A 17,619-nucleotide genomic window follows, 5' to 3' on the forward strand; every position below is an offset into this window, starting at 1 on the left:
TCAACCTTACTTTTTTAGTATGTGGTCCTGAACTAATTTCATCTTTTTCATCAGATCCTGTTTAACTCATTGATTCTGTCCAAAACTTTTATTCAGCCGTTTGTGCTAATTTGTTTACTTATGTTTTTGTACGTGTTCTTCTGAATCAGAATTAGCAAAATAAGCATATGTATTTAAGTTTTTGTACATTGTTTATTCAGACTTTGGCAGTTCTTGTTATAAATGATCAAATGCATAAAGTATTACAAACTTCATATTTTAGCAAATTACCATAATATTTATAATTATAATATTTATGAATTATTAATTTAGAGTTTTAATGGGACCTAATATTTATAAAAGAATTTTTCAAAAAAATATTATCTTATTATCTTATCGAATTTGATGATTTTTTACAAAGGCCCAAGTTAGGACCGGAAGATTTTATTACTTTAGATAGTTTATTAATTTATAGAGGTTTTACTGTAATTATGGATCACAAACAGGGGTGTTTGAAAATTAATTAAAATAAAGTTGATATTTTCATCAAATTCTTCAAAAATTATATATTTATGGATTTTTTAAATAATAAAAATTATTTATAATTATATTAAATTTTAAAAAATGTAACAAAAAAAAAAAAAAGAACAAATGGGAGTTTAATTGGCCGGCCCATACTCATAATAGTGGCCCAAATTCTTGGGTCACAGCTAAACCCATTTGGTTACTACTTCATAATTGGGCTTTGTAGTTGGGCTTAGCATCAATAGAGTCCTGATAAAAGAAATGCAAAAATAGCCTTCGGGGTACAGTGGTCATAAAAACGGCGTCGTTCGTGTTTAAAATCTGGAGGGTGTATTGGTAATTTGGGAGATCTAGGGTTTTGAGCGGAGCATCTAAAAGCCTCAGCGAACCCATCATTCGTCTTCTTTCATTGCTGGAGTACCGCCGTTGCTGCCTTGCAATTAATCGTAGCCCTAGAATCCACCGCCGGCAATCATGGGTATGATTTCAGTTTAATTTCCGGCTTCCTTTGTCTGAAACGTTCTGGTCATTTGAATCTTTTTGGTGATTATGGAGAGAGAGAGAGTAACGTAGATGGTATTGATGCACAGGTATTTCTCGGGATTCCATGCACAAGAGGCGTGCCACTGGAGGAAAGAAGAAGGCCTGGAGGAAGAAGAGAAAGTAATTTTATCTGTTGTTGATGTGTATTGGTTAATGTCTTAGCTTTTTGTTTAGTTCGTGTGAATCTTTTATCTATTGAATGTTCATATATCTGATTTGTAAGTTTGAGCGCGTTGGTGCTTCTGCAAACTACTGCTAGGAATTTGTGTAGAGATTGTATTTTTTGCTCCCCTGTTGGTCTGCATTTGCTCACTTTCTGAAAGAAAACATCAACCTTACTTTTTTAGTATGTGGTCCTGAACTAATTTCATCTTTTTCATCAGATCCTGTTTAACTCATTGATTCTGTCCAAAACTTTTATTCAGCCGTTTGTGCTAATTTGTTTACTTATGTTTTTGTACGTGTTCTTCTGAATCAGAATTAGCAAAATAAGCATATGTATTTAAGTTTTTGTACATTGTTTATTCAGACTTTGGCAGTTCTTGTTATAAATGATCAAATGCATAAAGTATTACAAACTTCATATTTTAGCAAATTACCATAATATTTATAATTATAATATTTATGAATTATTAATTTAGAGTTTTAATGGGACCTAATATTTATAAAAGAATTTTTCAAAAAAATATTATCTTATTATCTTATCGAATTTGATGATTTTTTACAAAGGCCCAAGTTAGGACCGGAAGATTTTATTACTTTAGATAGTTTATTAATTTATAGAGGTTTTACTGTAATTATGGATCACAAACAGGGGTGTTTGAAAATTAATTAAAATAAAGTTGATATTTTCATCAAATTCTTCAAAAATTATATATTTATGGATTTTTTAAATAATAAAAATTATTTATAATTATATTAAATTTTAAAAAATGTAACAAAAAAAAAAAAAAAGAACAAATGGGAGTTTAATTGGCCGGCCCATACTCATAATAGTGGCCCAAATTCTTGGGTCACAGCTAAACCCATTTGGTTACTACTTCATAATTGGGCTTTGTAGTTGGGCTTAGCATCAATAGAGTCCTGATAAAAGAAATGCAAAAATAGCCTTCGGGGTACAGTGGTCATAAAAACGGCGTCGTTCGTGTTTAAAATTTGGAGGGTGTATTGGTAATTTGGGAGATCTAGGGTTTTGAGCGGAGCATCTAAAAGCCTCAGCGAACCCATCATTCGTCTTCTTTCATTGCTGGAGTACCGCCGTTGCTGCCTTGCAATTAATCGTAGCCCTAGAATCCACCGCCGGCAATCATGGGTATGATTTCAGTTTAATTTCCGGCTTCCTTTGTCTGAAACGTTCTGGTCATTTGAATCTTTTTGGTGATTATGGAGAGAGAGAGAGTAACGTAGATGGTATTGATGCACAGGTATTTCTCGGGATTCCATGCACAAGAGGCGTGCCACTGGAGGAAAGAAGAAGGCCTGGAGGAAGAAGAGAAAGTAATTTTATCTGTTGTTGATGTGTATTGGTTAATGTCTTAGCTTTTTGTTTAGTTCGTGTGAATCTTTTATCTATTGAATGTTCATATATCTGATTTGTAAGTTTGAGCGCGTTGGTGCTTCTGCAAACTACTGCTAGGAATTTGTGTAGAGATTGTATTTTTTGCTCCCCTGTTGGTCTGCATTTGCTCACTTTCTGAAAGAAAACATCAACCTTACTTTTTTAGTATGTGGTCCTGAACTAATTTCATCTTTTTCATCAGATCCTGTTTAACTCATTGATTCTGTCCAAAACTTTTATTCAGCCGTTTGTGCTAATTTGTTTACTTATGTTTTTGTACGTGTTCTTCTGAATCAGAATTAGCAAAATAAGCATATGTATTTAAGTTTTTGTACATTGTTTATTCAGACTTTGGCAGTTCTTGTTATAAATGATCAAATGCATAAAGTATTACAAACTTCATATTTTAGCAAATTACCATAATATTTATAATTATAATATTTATGAATTATTAATTTAGAGTTTTAATGGGACCTAATATTTATAAAAGAATTTTTCAAAAAAATATTATCTTATTATCTTATCGAATTTGATGATTTTTTACAAAGGCCCAAGTTAGGACCGGAAGATTTTATTACTTTAGATAGTTTATTAATTTATAGAGGTTTTACTGTAATTATGGATCACAAACAGGGGTGTTTGAAAATTAATTAAAATAAAGTTGATATTTTCATCAAATTCTTCAAAAATTATATATTTATGGATTTTTTAAATAATAAAAATTATTTATAATTATATTAAATTTTAAAAAATGTAACAAAAAAAAAAAAAAGAACAAATGGGAGTTTAATTGGCCGGCCCATACTCATAATAGTGGCCCAAATTCTTGGGTCACAGCTAAACCCATTTGGTTACTACTTCATAATTGGGCTTTGTAGTTGGGCTTAGCATCAATAGAGTCCTGATAAAAGAAATGCAAAAATAGCCTTCGGGGTACAGTGGTCATAAAAACGGCGTCGTTCGTGTTTAAAATCTGGAGGGTGTATTGGTAATTTGGGAGATCTAGGGTTTTGAGCGGAGCATCTAAAAGCCTCAGCGAACCCATCATTCGTCTTCTTTCATTGCTGGAGTACCGCCGTTGCTGCCTTGCAATTAATCGTAGCCCTAGAATCCACCGCCGGCAATCATGGGTATGATTTCAGTTTAATTTCCGGCTTCCTTTGTCTGAAACGTTCTGGTCATTTGAATCTTTTTGGTGATTATGGAGAGAGAGAGAGTAACGTAGATGGTATTGATGCACAGGTATTTCTCGGGATTCCATGCACAAGAGGCGTGCCACTGGAGGAAAGAAGAAGGCCTGGAGGAAGAAGAGAAAGTAATTTTATCTGTTGTTGATGTGTATTGGTTAATGTCTTAGCTTTTTGTTTAGTTCGTGTGAATCTTTTATCTATTGAATGTTCATATATCTGATTTGTAAGTTTGAGCGCGTTGGTGCTTCTGCAAACTACTGCTAGGAATTTGTGTAGAGATTGTATTTTTTGCTCCCCTGTTGGTCTGCATTTGCTCACTTTCTGAAAGAAAACATCAACCTTACTTTTTTAGTATGTGGTCCTGAACTAATTTCATCTTTTTCATCAGATCCTGTTTAACTCATTGATTCTGTCCAAAACTTTTATTCAGCCGTTTGTGCTAATTTGTTTACTTATGTTTTTGTACGTGTTCTTCTGAATCAGAATTAGCAAAATAAGCATATGTATTTAAGTTTTTGTACATTGTTTATTCAGACTTTGGCAGTTCTTGTTATAAATGATCAAATGCATAAAGTATTACAAACTTCATATTTTAGCAAATTACCATAATATTTATAATTATAATATTTATGAATTATTAATTTAGAGTTTTAATGGGACCTAATATTTATAAAAGAATTTTTCAAAAAAATATTATCTTATTATCTTATCGAATTTGATGATTTTTTACAAAGGCCCAAGTTAGGACCGGAAGATTTTATTACTTTAGATAGTTTATTAATTTATAGAGGTTTTACTGTAATTATGGATCACAAACAGGGGTGTTTGAAAATTAATTAAAATAAAGTTGATATTTTCATCAAATTCTTCAAAAATTATATATTTATGGATTTTTTAAATAATAAAAATTATTTATAATTATATTAAATTTTAAAAAATGTAACAAAAAAAAAAAAAAAGAACAAATGGGAGTTTAATTGGCCGGCCCATACTCATAATAGTGGCCCAAATTCTTGGGTCACAGCTAAACCCATTTGGTTACTACTTCATAATTGGGCTTTGTAGTTGGGCTTAGCATCAATAGAGTCCTGATAAAAGAAATGCAAAAATAGCCTTCGGGGTACAGTGGTCATAAAAACGGCGTCGTTCGTGTTTAAAATCTGGAGGGTGTATTGGTAATTTGGGAGATCTAGGGTTTTGAGCGGAGCATCTAAAAGCCTCAGCGAACCCATCATTCGTCTTCTTTCATTGCTGGAGTACCGCCGTTGCTGCCTTGCAATTAATCGTAGCCCTAGAATCCACCGCCGGCAATCATGGGTATGATTTCAGTTTAATTTCCGGCTTCCTTTGTCTGAAACGTTCTGGTCATTTGAATCTTTTTGGTGATTATGGAGAGAGAGAGAGTAACGTAGATGGTATTGATGCACAGGTATTTCTCGGGATTCCATGCACAAGAGGCGTGCCACTGGAGGAAAGAAGAAGGCCTGGAGGAAGAAGAGAAAGTAATTTTATCTGTTGTTGATGTGTATTGGTTAATGTCTTAGCTTTTTGTTTAGTTCGTGTGAATCTTTTATCTATTGAATGTTCATATATCTGATTTGTAAGTTTGAGCGCGTTGGTGCTTCTGCAAACTACTGCTAGGAATTTGTGTAGAGATTGTATTTTTTGCTCCCCTGTTGGTCTGCATTTGCTCACTTTCTGAAAGAAAACATCAACCTTACTTTTTTAGTATGTGGTCCTGAACTAATTTCATCTTTTTCATCAGATCCTGTTTAACTCATTGATTCTGTCCAAAACTTTTATTCAGCCGTTTGTGCTAATTTGTTTACTTATGTTTTTGTACGTGTTCTTCTGAATCAGAATTAGCAAAATAAGCATATGTATTTAAGTTTTTGTACATTGTTTATTCAGACTTTGGCAGTTCTTGTTATAAATGATCAAATGCATAAAGTATTACAAACTTCATATTTTAGCAAATTACCATAATATTTATAATTATAATATTTATGAATTATTAATTTAGAGTTTTAATGGGACCTAATATTTATAAAAGAATTTTTCAAAAAAATATTATCTTATTATCTTATCGAATTTGATGATTTTTTACAAAGGCCCAAGTTAGGACCGGAAGATTTTATTACTTTAGATAGTTTATTAATTTATAGAGGTTTTACTGTAATTATGGATCACAAACAGGGGTGTTTGAAAATTAATTAAAATAAAGTTGATATTTTCATCAAATTCTTCAAAAATTATATATTTATGGATTTTTTAAATAATAAAAATTATTTATAATTATATTAAATTTTAAAAAATGTAACAAAAAAAAAAAAAAGAACAAATGGGAGTTTAATTGGCCGGCCCATACTCATAATAGTGGCCCAAATTCTTGGGTCACAGCTAAACCCATTTGGTTACTACTTCATAATTGGGCTTTGTAGTTGGGCTTAGCATCAATAGAGTCCTGATAAAAGAAATGCAAAAATAGCCTTCGGGGTACAGTGGTCATAAAAACGGCGTCGTTCGTGTTTAAAATTTGGAGGGTGTATTGGTAATTTGGGAGATCTAGGGTTTTGAGCGGAGCATCTAAAAGCCTCAGCGAACCCATCATTCGTCTTCTTTCATTGCTGGAGTACCGCCGTTGCTGCCTTGCAATTAATCGTAGCCCTAGAATCCACCGCCGGCAATCATGGGTATGATTTCAGTTTAATTTCCGGCTTCCTTTGTCTGAAACGTTCTGGTCATTTGAATCTTTTTGGTGATTATGGAGAGAGAGAGAGTAACGTAGATGGTATTGATGCACAGGTATTTCTCGGGATTCCATGCACAAGAGGCGTGCCACTGGAGGAAAGAAGAAGGCCTGGAGGAAGAAGAGAAAGTAATTTTATCTGTTGTTGATGTGTATTGGTTAATGTCTTAGCTTTTTGTTTAGTTCGTGTGAATCTTTTATCTATTGAATGTTCATATATCTGATTTGTAAGTTTGAGCGCGTTGGTGCTTCTGCAAACTACTGCTAGGAATTTGTGTAGAGATTGTATTTTTTGCTCCCCTGTTGGTCTGCATTTGCTCACTTTCTGAAAGAAAACATCAACCTTACTTTTTTAGTATGTGGTCCTGAACTAATTTCATCTTTTTCATCAGATCCTGTTTAACTCATTGATTCTGTCCAAAACTTTTATTCAGCCGTTTGTGCTAATTTGTTTACTTATGTTTTTGTACGTGTTCTTCTGAATCAGAATTAGCAAAATAAGCATATGTATTTAAGTTTTTGTACATTGTTTATTCAGACTTTGGCAGTTCTTGTTATAATGTACACTAGCTCTGGCAAGGGAGCTATTTGATTTGTTAAGATGTTTTGTGTGATAATTAGGTATGAGCTCGGTAGACAACCCGCAAACACAAAGTTGTCGAGTAACAAGACAGTACGCAGGGTGAGAGTTCGTGGAGGTAATGTGAAGTGGCGTGCTTTGAGGTTGGATACAGGAAACTTCTCTTGGGGAAGTGAAGTTGTGACCAGAAAGACCCGTATTTTGGATGTTGTTTATAATGCATCCAACAACGAGTTGGTTAGGACGCAGACACTGGTTAAAGGTGCTATTATCCAAGTGGACGCTGCACCATTCAAGCAGTGGTATCTTCAGCATTATGGAGTTGACATTGGTCGCAAGAAGAAGACTGCTGCCAAGAAGGAAGGAGAGGTAATATTACCCTTTCTTCTCCCTTGTGTTTTTAACTGCAGTTGGCAGACTAGTTTTGTGAGAAATACTATAAAACCTTCTGTGTGATATAGGCATTAGAGGTCTCATGAAGGTGATTGTGCTAATGCTCATGTTATAGATTTTGGGTTTCTCTAATGAAATGGAAAAAGAAAAAGAAATGCATTAAGTAAAGGCCAACAGTTCTATTATTTGCGGGGAGGAAACAATATTTGGCGCTAAAACTCTTCAATACAAACATAGAACATTAAGCAAGTCTTGGAAGACTGTGATTTTAGGATGTTGACAAGTTTCTTGTGGCCCTTTTGTTAAGGTTTTCATTTTAGCCCCATACCATCTGGAAATCTTTAAATAGATATGAAATTAGTGGCCTAGTTATTTTTTGTTTTGCCTGCACTTTAGGAGACTGAGGCTGCTGCTGCTGAAGAGGCAAAGAAGAGCAACCATGTCCAAAGAAAACTTGAAAAGCGTCAACAGGATCGTAAAATTGACGCACATATTGAGGAGCAATTCGGTGGTGGCCGTTTGTTAGCTGCGATCTCCTCACGCCCTGGACAATGTGGGCGTGCTGATGGGTATGTGTTTTTTCTTTTTCTTTTCCCCCTTTATTTTTGTTTAATTTCTTGATCCCGAAATACTAAAGTTTTCAAATGATGAACAACCATTGATCCTTGAAATGGGATTTGTCTGATAGCTACACAAAATTACACTAGTACACTGCTTGAATTCTAACAGTCATTGTGCTTGTATCTACTTAAAGTTATACTAGTATGCTATCTGATGAAGTGCTTGGCTTTCTTCATGGGCTACATTTGCTTAACTATAAACTAGTCTGTTGGTGAAAGTTGGAAAGAGACTTGTTGCTTTTACATATATTTTTTGGTGAGGATGGTTTACCATTTTGTCTAACCAACTATTGCTTATTCCCATATTTTCAATTAGGGTGCTACATGTTCTATTATAGTTATAATAATAAGCACTATACTAGCGTTACTATAACCTATTGTCTGTAATATGTCTTGGATCTAATGTGGTATAAATTGTTTATGATTGTAGTTATATTTTGGAGGGCAAGGAGTTGGAATTTTACATGAAGAAGATACAGAGGAAGAAAGGAAAAGGTGCAGGTGGCGCTTAAATTTCATCGAGCTCATCAAAATTTTGCAATCCAGAAAGTTACTTTGTCCTTTTTATTTATCATTACAATGAGCAGAACAATAGTTATGCTGAGCTTTCCAGAGTTGTATTGAACATTTCAATTGTCATTGAGGTGATGTCCGTCTCATGGACAATTATGCTTAATTGTGTTTCCTGGCTGACCGACTGCTTCGATCTTTTGGCTGATGGATTAGCTGTAGTTACTTTCGTGTACTCGCTGAAACTTTTGCCCCTGGATTCTGTTTGATGCAAACTAAAATTATTAGGTTTTGATATTCTTTATAATTAGTTTTAGGGATAATTATACTTTCTCTTCAGGTTTGGTGTAATTATATGCAAAGCTTTTATGATTCGAAAAATTATATCTAATATTTTTTAAATTTGTTTTTAAATAAAATCTGCTAGTCAAAGTTTTATTTAATTTGTTTATATTAATAAAAAATTAAATTAAAATTTGTATTTATTCTAAATTAAATTATTATAGGTCAAATAATTATTTTTATATTAAATTATCTTTATAAGAGTGATTTGATTTAGTCATAGAAAAGATTTATTTAATTTGTAATAAAAATTAATTAAAAATAATGTAATTGAGGGTAAATGTGAATTTTTATTCACTGTTTTATTAGTATTATCAAGTTTGATGAATTTTAATGGAGCAATTTATTTATTAAATGTGAAGTAATTTTAAGTGTATTAAATGTAATTTTTTAATTATATGTGAGTGTAATGGGCACTTGGGGAGTCTTTTGAAATATTTCCTCATGTTCAATTTTTAACAATAAATGATGTAAAAATAAGTTGGGTATTATTATTATTATTATTATTAGTATTTAGGATAAATTGTTATGAGCTCTCATCAAATTTGTTATAATTACAGATACATATATATTTTTTAAAAAAATTATTAATATCTTAAATTTTAACAATCGCCTAATAATTTGTTCAATGTATTAGTTTTCGTTAGATTTTCATTTATTTTTTATAGTGAGCTGATCAAAATTTTCTAATAAATTATAATTTATAATTTTATTTATTTTTAATTTATAATTTTTTAACGCACCTTTAATCAAAATAGGTGGTGGTGTACCAAATACCAATTGCCCCATTTCAGAAAACGTAGGGCTAAAATGTCATTTACCCTCAATCAATGGATGAGAAAGGAACTAGAAGGCGACTCTGGGGGTAAAATGGTCATTTAAACTCCTCTTGGGTTCCTTATGTCATCATTCTACAAAGGGGAGCATTATAAAAACCACACGACGTCGTTAAAAGATGAAATCGAGAGGGTGTAATTGTAATTGTATCATCTAGGGTTTTCAGCGTAAGTGTGTTAAAGCCCCATCCCGCTTCAGCTTACGGTTTCCTCCTCTTGCTGGCTGCAATTTTACCGCGGTCTCAGTCTCTGCATTCCATCGGAGATTAACCGGAGCCCTAGAATCTTCGTCGGCAATCATGGGTAAAGCATCAGTTGCCATACTTTTAGTTTGTTGTCAATACCTCAATTTCGCTGAATCATGTAGGTGATTATTTTGGAGAAAGACTGACGGAAATGGTGTTTGTGCATAGGTATTTCTCGGGATTCCATGCACAAGAGGCGTGCTACTGGAGGAAAGAAGAAGGCTTGGAGGAAGAAGAGAAAGTAATTTTTTTATTCTTTTTCCTTTTTCGCTGAATTCAATCTTATCTTAATATCGTTTAGTTGTTGTTGGGGCATTTAACTGTGTTGTGTAATTCTTATCTCTTTGTTGAATGTTTAGATAGTCTGATTTGTAACTTTAAGCACGTCTGTTTTCTGCATACTTCAGTACGATTTCTTATAAATTTGTATCTTGTTGTATTTTCGGTCCATATCTGGTTGCATGATTGGAAAAAGGAAACATAGATCTTTATTATTTTTCAGTACATGGTCCTGAATTGGTTTCATTTGTTTGTAAGATCCTATTTTAGTCTTTATCTCTGCCCAAAACTTGCATTTAGCCTGAACTGATACTTATTTCTTGTACTTGTGATGCTGATACAGAGAGCATTTAGAATTTAAGTGCACTTCATATATACTTACTCTGTATTGTATTACTATACCAATAGAGCAATTCTTCTGCAGCTGGTATTTGATTGGTTGATTCTATTGGCTATATTTATTAGGTACGAGCTGGGTAGACAACCCGCAAATACAAAGTTGTCGAGCAACAAGACGGTGCGCAGAGTGAGAGTTCGTGGTGGTAATGTCAAGTGGCGTGCCTTGAGGCTGGATACAGGAAACTACTCTTGGGGGAGTGAAGCTGTGACCCGAAAGACTCGTATTCTGGATGTTGTTTATAATGCATCTAATAATGAGTTGGTTAGGACCCAGACTTTGGTAAAGAGTGCTATTATTCAAGTTGATGCTGCACCATTCAAGCAGTGGTATCTTCAGCATTATGGAGTTGACATTGGTCGCAAGAAGAAGACTGCTGCCAAGAAGGAAGGAGAGGTAATAATGCTTTTTCTTCTTGCAGTGCTCTTTGGTTATATTCGTCCACAGCTTACATTTTCTTTTAACTGCATTTGACTGGATTCTAGGAGGCTGAGGCTGCTGCTACTGAAGAGGTAAAGAAGAGTAACCATGTCCAGAGAAAGATAGAAAAGCGTCAACAAGACCGCAAGATTGATCCACATATTGAGGAACAGTTCAGTAGTGGCCGTTTGCTAGCTGCTATCTCCTCACGCCCAGGCCAGTGTGGGCGTGCTGATGGGTATGCATATTTTGTGTTAAATCTGTTCACCTAAAATACAAAAGGATTCACATGATCTACTGTGATTAGGCTGTAAAATGGCATCAGGCTGATAGTTATGTTAAGTAAGTTATGCTGCCATCCCTAACCATCAACATGCTTATAACATTAGGTTATACTGGTGTGCCACCTGATGGAAGTTTACAGCTAAAAGCATGAAAGATCTTGTTTTGAGGATAAACTGTTTTTACATATTTTGTCTGATCAGGTTTGGGGATGGTTTAGGGTATCAAAGTATTATATCTTGTTTGATGGCTATTCTTATGATGAGTTGCGATGCCCCTATTCTTTTCTAGCTTTAATCAGCTCTCAACTAGTGCTAATATTGCCTTTTGTCTGTAATATGCTGTCTCTGACGTGCATAAATCGTTTATGGTTACAGTTACATTTTGGAAGGCAAGGAGTTGGAGTTTTACATGAAGAAACTTCAGAGAAAGAAAGGAAAGGGTGCAAGCGGAGCTTAATTTGGTTCGAGCTCATGAAAATTCTCCAATCTAGAATGTTACTCTTCGACTTTGTTGTTGTCATTGGAAGGAGGGGGTAGTTTGGTTGAGCTTTCCAGAGTTACATTGAACATTATTTCACTTGTCACTGAGGTCATATCTCGAGGACGCTCATTGTTAGTTTTGTGATCTTTAGCTGATTGATTGCTTTGATCTTTTCACTGTGGAATTAGTTGTAATTATTTTCTTGAATGTCCGTTAGTTTTTGCCCCATAAGTGCTTTCTCATGCAAATTTATGTTATTGGATTTTGGTAATTCGATGACATTAATTTGACAATCAACTCTTGTGATTCCATAAATTGTGAATTCATTTTTAGCAACATCAAAAGAAACAAGGATGTTAGAAAATTAAGTTGGAATTGAACGTGTTATTATTCAAGTTCGTTTAAATTATTAACTTTGAAAAATATGTTCAGCGTGGATTTGGTTATTGAACGAGTAGAGCCTGAACAAGCTTTTATTGAATTGAACATAGGTGGAGTTTGAGTAGTTTCATATTTAAGCTCTATTTATACTTTGTTATTAAGATAGAGTGGTATTTTTGGTGTCTTATTTATTTTTAGTTATCAATGAAAATCTCCATAAAACACAATTTTAATATTTAATTTCTGCACATGCATCGAGTGTCTTTATTGTTGGTGTTTTATTACTTTTCATTAACTTATTGATGATGTTCTATTACTTTCTCATTAATTGATTCAAATTTGATCAAAGTTTAAAACTTGTTGAACGGAAAATTTTATTTAAGTTGATATGTTAAATTCAACGAATCAAAGCTCAAGTAAACTTTTATCAATCACTTTCAATCGAGAGCATGGAGCAGTTTGGCTTATTTTCATTCATAGAAAACAAGTCATAGAAGTAGAATGAAGAACCTGGGGAAAAGGAGAAGAAACAAGCAAACAAGATAGACAAAGGGCATGAAATCCAGCTAATGTAGGAAATCCATACGCACCCTCTAGCAGTCATCTGTAATTTCATTCTTAAACCACTCATCCCCTTTTGCAAGAATGTAATAATACATTACAGAAAAGGTTCACAGTTCTCTATCATTCAAAAATGGTTGTTAGGAGTGAGGATAAGTATACCATTTTCCTTGACAAGAATGGGAATCCTGCTCGGAGAAGAGGAAAGTTTACGGGGAAAAATAATGTATCTGCTCGGCATTTCATCAATTCAAACCTGTGCGTGTTATTTCCAGCTGCAACCAAGACACCCATGTTTGCGGAGTAATGAGCCATCATGCTTCCCATCAACATGCATTGAAGTCTTCGCTATCTAAAATCTATGATCCGAGTCTCTGTTGTATTAGCGGAAGCAGCACCACCTTGGGCAAAATTCTCAAATCTCTGCTGCATTCTTTCTCCTTCAATAGTTAGACAGATTGACGTTTCCGCACCTTCAGCATCCAAGGTTTCTCAAGATGGCGCTCAGTCTATTAATTACTACTGGAGGATTAGCATAAGATGCAGCAAGATGTATAGCGTGGTATTCCAACCCTTTCCACCGGGCAATCAGCTCAAAATGCGGCCGCCTATATTCACTGCTAATTATCTCTAATATCACCGTCTTGGGAGTTGCAGAAACTATATGAGTTAAACCCGCTCCATGAGCGCCAATGATGACGGCTGCATCTTGGATGGCTCGAACTTGCTCTTTCATGGGCATGTGCGCAAACAGTCCATTGACAACGTTCAATTTACAATCCGAATGATTTGATGCCCAGCTTTTTATAGAATTGAATACTTCTTGTTCATTGATAAGCCTTGTTTGTACCCTACCACCATGACGGGGATGAGCAAGATAATCCTCGCGTCGTACAAAGAGAATGTTATGACCAGAGGCTGACTTGGGGATATGGTGTCTATCCACTGGGAACCCAAAGGCTGCTCTTATCATCTCGCCAAACTCAGACAATCGAGCAGTCTTTTTAGTATCAGGTTTTTGCCACAATTCCTGTGCAGAAGCTCCATAGCAGTCTATAGATTCAGATAGTCCCCTAAATAGGGCAGTTTCATATCCTAATGGGACCAGAATAGCATGGCGAAAACAAACAGGGCTACTAAAATTCTTAGCGTAAGTAAGGCTCGAAAACAATGCCGTCCATGTTTCTTCCAATAGAGTCTGATTTGTCATAGAATATAGCATTTGTTACTTAAAGGTGAGCAAAAAAACACATTATAAAGCACTAAGAAACAGATCATCTTTATCAAAAGCGCACAGATTATAGACACACTTAAATCAGCAGAAACATCACAGCATACTTTAATCCGTTGCAGAAACCTTTTACAGTTTACACTACACCAGCTTTATAAATAATATCATTGCGCTTACGTTAAATACCTTACGGCCCTTACTTCTCCTATCCGCTTCTGTTTAGTGCTTATCCGACAAATTGTAATTAGCATTATATTTGGTAAAGCATGCATTATGTTACAAAAGCAAAGATCAAATCGCGGAGGCGTACCTGACAGTGGCCATCTACGAAAACTACATGGGGTCGATTGGGCAAGCCAGTGACTCGGGAAGCCACATATGTACTGTACCAATCCGTAACCGTGTGAAACAAGTTTGCATATTCAAACCGGGTAACTAAAAGTGTGGGCTCCTCAATCCACTGAAACAAAGCCATTTAATATATTTAGAACGAGTCCAATGAAATGACAATGAAATTTTACTTAAGCTATGTGCAGTTTGTGATAAATTTACGATTCATATCCATTTCAAAATTCACTAGTCTCACTGCTCACAGAAAGTATATGTAAAACCAGAAGGTGACCTGCTCTAGGAACTACGACTTAAATCGTGGTGCAACAAATTATAACAGACCCTCGAAAAGATAATTTGGTTCCCCCTCAAATGAGAGATTTTCAGCTAATTTATCTGGTCTTGGCACAATAATCTTCAATATTACTTAAACCTTTATCTTTCAATGACTCAAAATACAACATGTTGCACACTGACCACAAAAGGAACACTTCTACTAGTTTAACGAAATAAACATTCCAATGAGATTTAGGTGTTGAAACTTGCATGTTAATCATCAAAAAATGACTCCAAGCATAGCCCCAATCCAAATTCTTCGTTCAGCCTAAATATTTTTCTTCTTCGTTCTATACCGTTCTATCTTATCGGACCAAGCACAGAAAAAGGAAGAAATCTCATGCAAAACCAGCTGAATTTCTAGCCATTAGATGTAATCACAATAGTTTCACCACAAAATTTCAGGTCCAGTTGTTGTATCACTTCACAATATTCACATTCAACTCAAGGTTTTTAGCTGATTATCTCAATTTACATCAGTTGAAATGAAATTAATTCATCCCAGAAGTAACTCTATTTAATGATATCCAAACAAATCTGATTCACTTCAGCCTCCAAAGAACTTGGAATGATCTTTTTCAACTCAATTAAAAACTTTCCATACAAGAACAACAAGATTCTGTTTCCTTATCCTAACACTTTGTCCCATTCATTTAATCTGATCCACATGTATTAACAGCAACCTCTCCTCCGCAAGTCCAATCACCCCAGGTATTAAATGAACTCCAAACAAAAGCAAAAAGCAAAGATCCAAAGCCACCAATTCAACTCCAAAAATCAAAACTTTAACAAAAAAAAACAAAATCCCAGTTAGGAAAAATGGCTTAAACTAACCTCAGAGCACACAAATTCAGTGGCATCAACTGTCCGAATCGAACCGATCAATCCACGCATAGTATGTCTGTCAATATTACTGTCTTCCAAATACTTATCCAAGAACTCCTCATCCACCAGCTTTTCCCCAACTCTTGATCTGTCACCACCAACCTCAATCTCAAAAGCCCCATCGTCAAAATTCGGCAGTTCTTCATCTTCTCCTCTCCCAATCACACTCTCCAGCTTTTCTCCGCCTCTAGACATCGCAATTCTCTCCGGTACCATCCTAATTCTCCCCCCTTCACAAATCGAACTCCTCAAAGTCTCGCTGTAAAAACACCTGAACCACCCGCCGCCGCCGGCGGAGGGCGAGATTTTCCGGTGGGATTCCGCAATGGGCTTCAAAGGGTCGACCCGACGAGTGAATCCGTTCCCGAAATACGCTTCGCAAGAACGGAAAGGCGTTTCTGAGTTCTGGGACCAGGGAAGGTAGGAGGGTAATATGGGCCATGGCTTGACGGAGAGAGGGTGGTGCGGCGGGGAATATTCCGACAAAGAAGAGCTCTTGGAGGGCGACGACTGGTGGTGATCGGGGTGGGAGGAGAAGTAAAGGTAGAGAGAAAGGGAGTTGAGTGTAAAGAGAGAGAGCAGAATCTTGAGCTTCTTGCTGTTCATGGTCCGATGGGCCTCTCCCTCCCTCCCTCTCTCTCTCTCTCTCTCTCTGAGATGTGTATATGTTTTCTTGAATTAAACTTAAAACTTTAACTAAAGTGTGGGTTTAGTTTAGGGAAGTGTGAGAGGGGGACGAATGTCTTGTCTTCCTGTTGTTGAAATTCTGACATTTCTTTTCAATCCACCCCAAAAAAAAAAAATGAAACATGAAACACACAAGTCCTAAACCCAGCCACTCATCTTTCGACACATGGCATATTATTAAATTAGAAGATACTAATCTCATGATTAACATATACTTAGTATTTGCTAATCCTTTTTTGTTTTTTTCCTTGCAATATTATGGGTTGGGAATTGGGATCATTTAATTTAAACACAAAACCTTCTCATATAATTCAAAAAAAAAAAATAGAATAATTACTTATATAATGTGCAAATTCATAGCATTTATAATATAATTAATTTAATATGATGTAATTTAATTGGTGTTATTGCACGGTGTGCTTGTAAATTATCTTAATTTAACTAAGATAATAGGCTAAATTTCATTTTTTTCACGCTCTTTTTAAAAACTCCATGCCGAAAATATCTTTCTCGGATACGACTATTTATTTTTAGAGTAAATTACATCTGTATCTTCTGAGTTAAATCAAAATACATAAACACCCCTTTCTTTTAATAAATTATAAGTTGATTGTGGTGCATTGATCGTATGTGCATAAAAAAATTATAATAATTAAATATTATTTAATAAAAAATTATTTTTATATTATTAGTTGATTGTGGTGCATTGATCGTATGTGCATAAAAAATTACAATAATTAAATATTATTTAATAAAAAATTATTATATAAAAATAATAGTGGTAGAAACTGAATAGTTTTAAAAGAAAATATTTGAACTAGGAGATAGAGAAAAAAATATTAATTAAAAATAGATTAAAATTTTAAAAACAATTTTTACTATTTGAAGGAAGTGGGTAGAAAAAAAAATGACCAAAAATAAAGAAAAAGCAAAAAATGTGATTTCCTTTAATATATAGTATAAATAAATACACTCCTTAGGTTATGATTGCAATACAATTACACTGTCTATTTGAAAGCAAAGTTTGTACAAATACCTTCTAAAAAATATGGCACTAATATCCTCAAGAGATGTGACTGTAATTTTATAAAAAGTATATAATATTTAAATATTTTAGTCTAATTTCAAAATTCTCAGTATAATTTAGTAATTTAACCTTATTATTATTACATATATGCACTTGATGTAATTGGGCAAAGTGGATTAATAGGTAGGATTCAGATCGAGTCGAATATATTATTATTTAAATTTATTTTAATTATTATTTGAGTTTCATA

The 17,619-nt window shown here is 34.4% G+C and overlaps 3 protein-coding genes across 3 annotated transcripts; 2 read left to right on the forward strand and 1 right to left on the reverse strand.

Annotated features, from left to right (window-relative positions):
* Positions 1 to 6,484: 6,484 nt before the first annotated feature.
* On the forward strand, positions 6,485 to 8,649 carry LOC148784473 (small ribosomal subunit protein eS8-like). The gene is made up of 5 exons (XM_088876850.1): positions 6,485 to 6,488; positions 6,601 to 6,673; positions 7,166 to 7,493; positions 7,914 to 8,086; positions 8,568 to 8,649. The coding sequence occupies exons 1-5, from the start codon at positions 6,485 to 6,487 to the stop codon at positions 8,647 to 8,649; spliced, it is 660 nt and encodes a 219-aa protein (XP_088732976.1).
* A 1,324-nt stretch (positions 8,650 to 9,973) lies between these two features.
* LOC148784474 (small ribosomal subunit protein eS8) lies at positions 9,974 to 12,162 on the forward strand. The gene is made up of 5 exons (XM_088877064.1): positions 9,974 to 10,128; positions 10,239 to 10,311; positions 10,815 to 11,142; positions 11,232 to 11,404; positions 11,826 to 12,162. Exons 1-5 carry the CDS (start codon positions 10,125 to 10,127, stop codon positions 11,905 to 11,907), a joined length of 660 nt encoding a protein of 219 aa, XP_088733190.1. The 5' UTR covers positions 9,974 to 10,124; the 3' UTR covers positions 11,908 to 12,162.
* A 693-nt stretch (positions 12,163 to 12,855) lies between these two features.
* XYLT (beta-1,2-xylosyltransferase) lies at positions 12,856 to 16,357 on the reverse strand. The gene is made up of 3 exons (XM_088877063.1): positions 15,605 to 16,357; positions 14,415 to 14,564; positions 12,856 to 14,071 (listed from the first exon to the last, which is right to left on the reverse strand). Exons 1-3 carry the CDS (start codon positions 16,259 to 16,261, stop codon positions 13,349 to 13,351), a joined length of 1,530 nt encoding a protein of 509 aa, XP_088733189.1. The 5' UTR covers positions 16,262 to 16,357; the 3' UTR covers positions 12,856 to 13,348.
* Between the last annotated feature and the right edge of the window lie 1,262 nt (positions 16,358 to 17,619).

This window comes from Sesamum indicum, linkage group LG13 (genome assembly GCF_026168435.1).
Source record: "Sesamum indicum cultivar Baizhima isolate 11 linkage group LG13, ASM2616843v1, whole genome shotgun sequence".
NCBI classification, from domain to species: Eukaryota; Viridiplantae; Streptophyta; class Magnoliopsida; order Lamiales; family Pedaliaceae; genus Sesamum; species Sesamum indicum.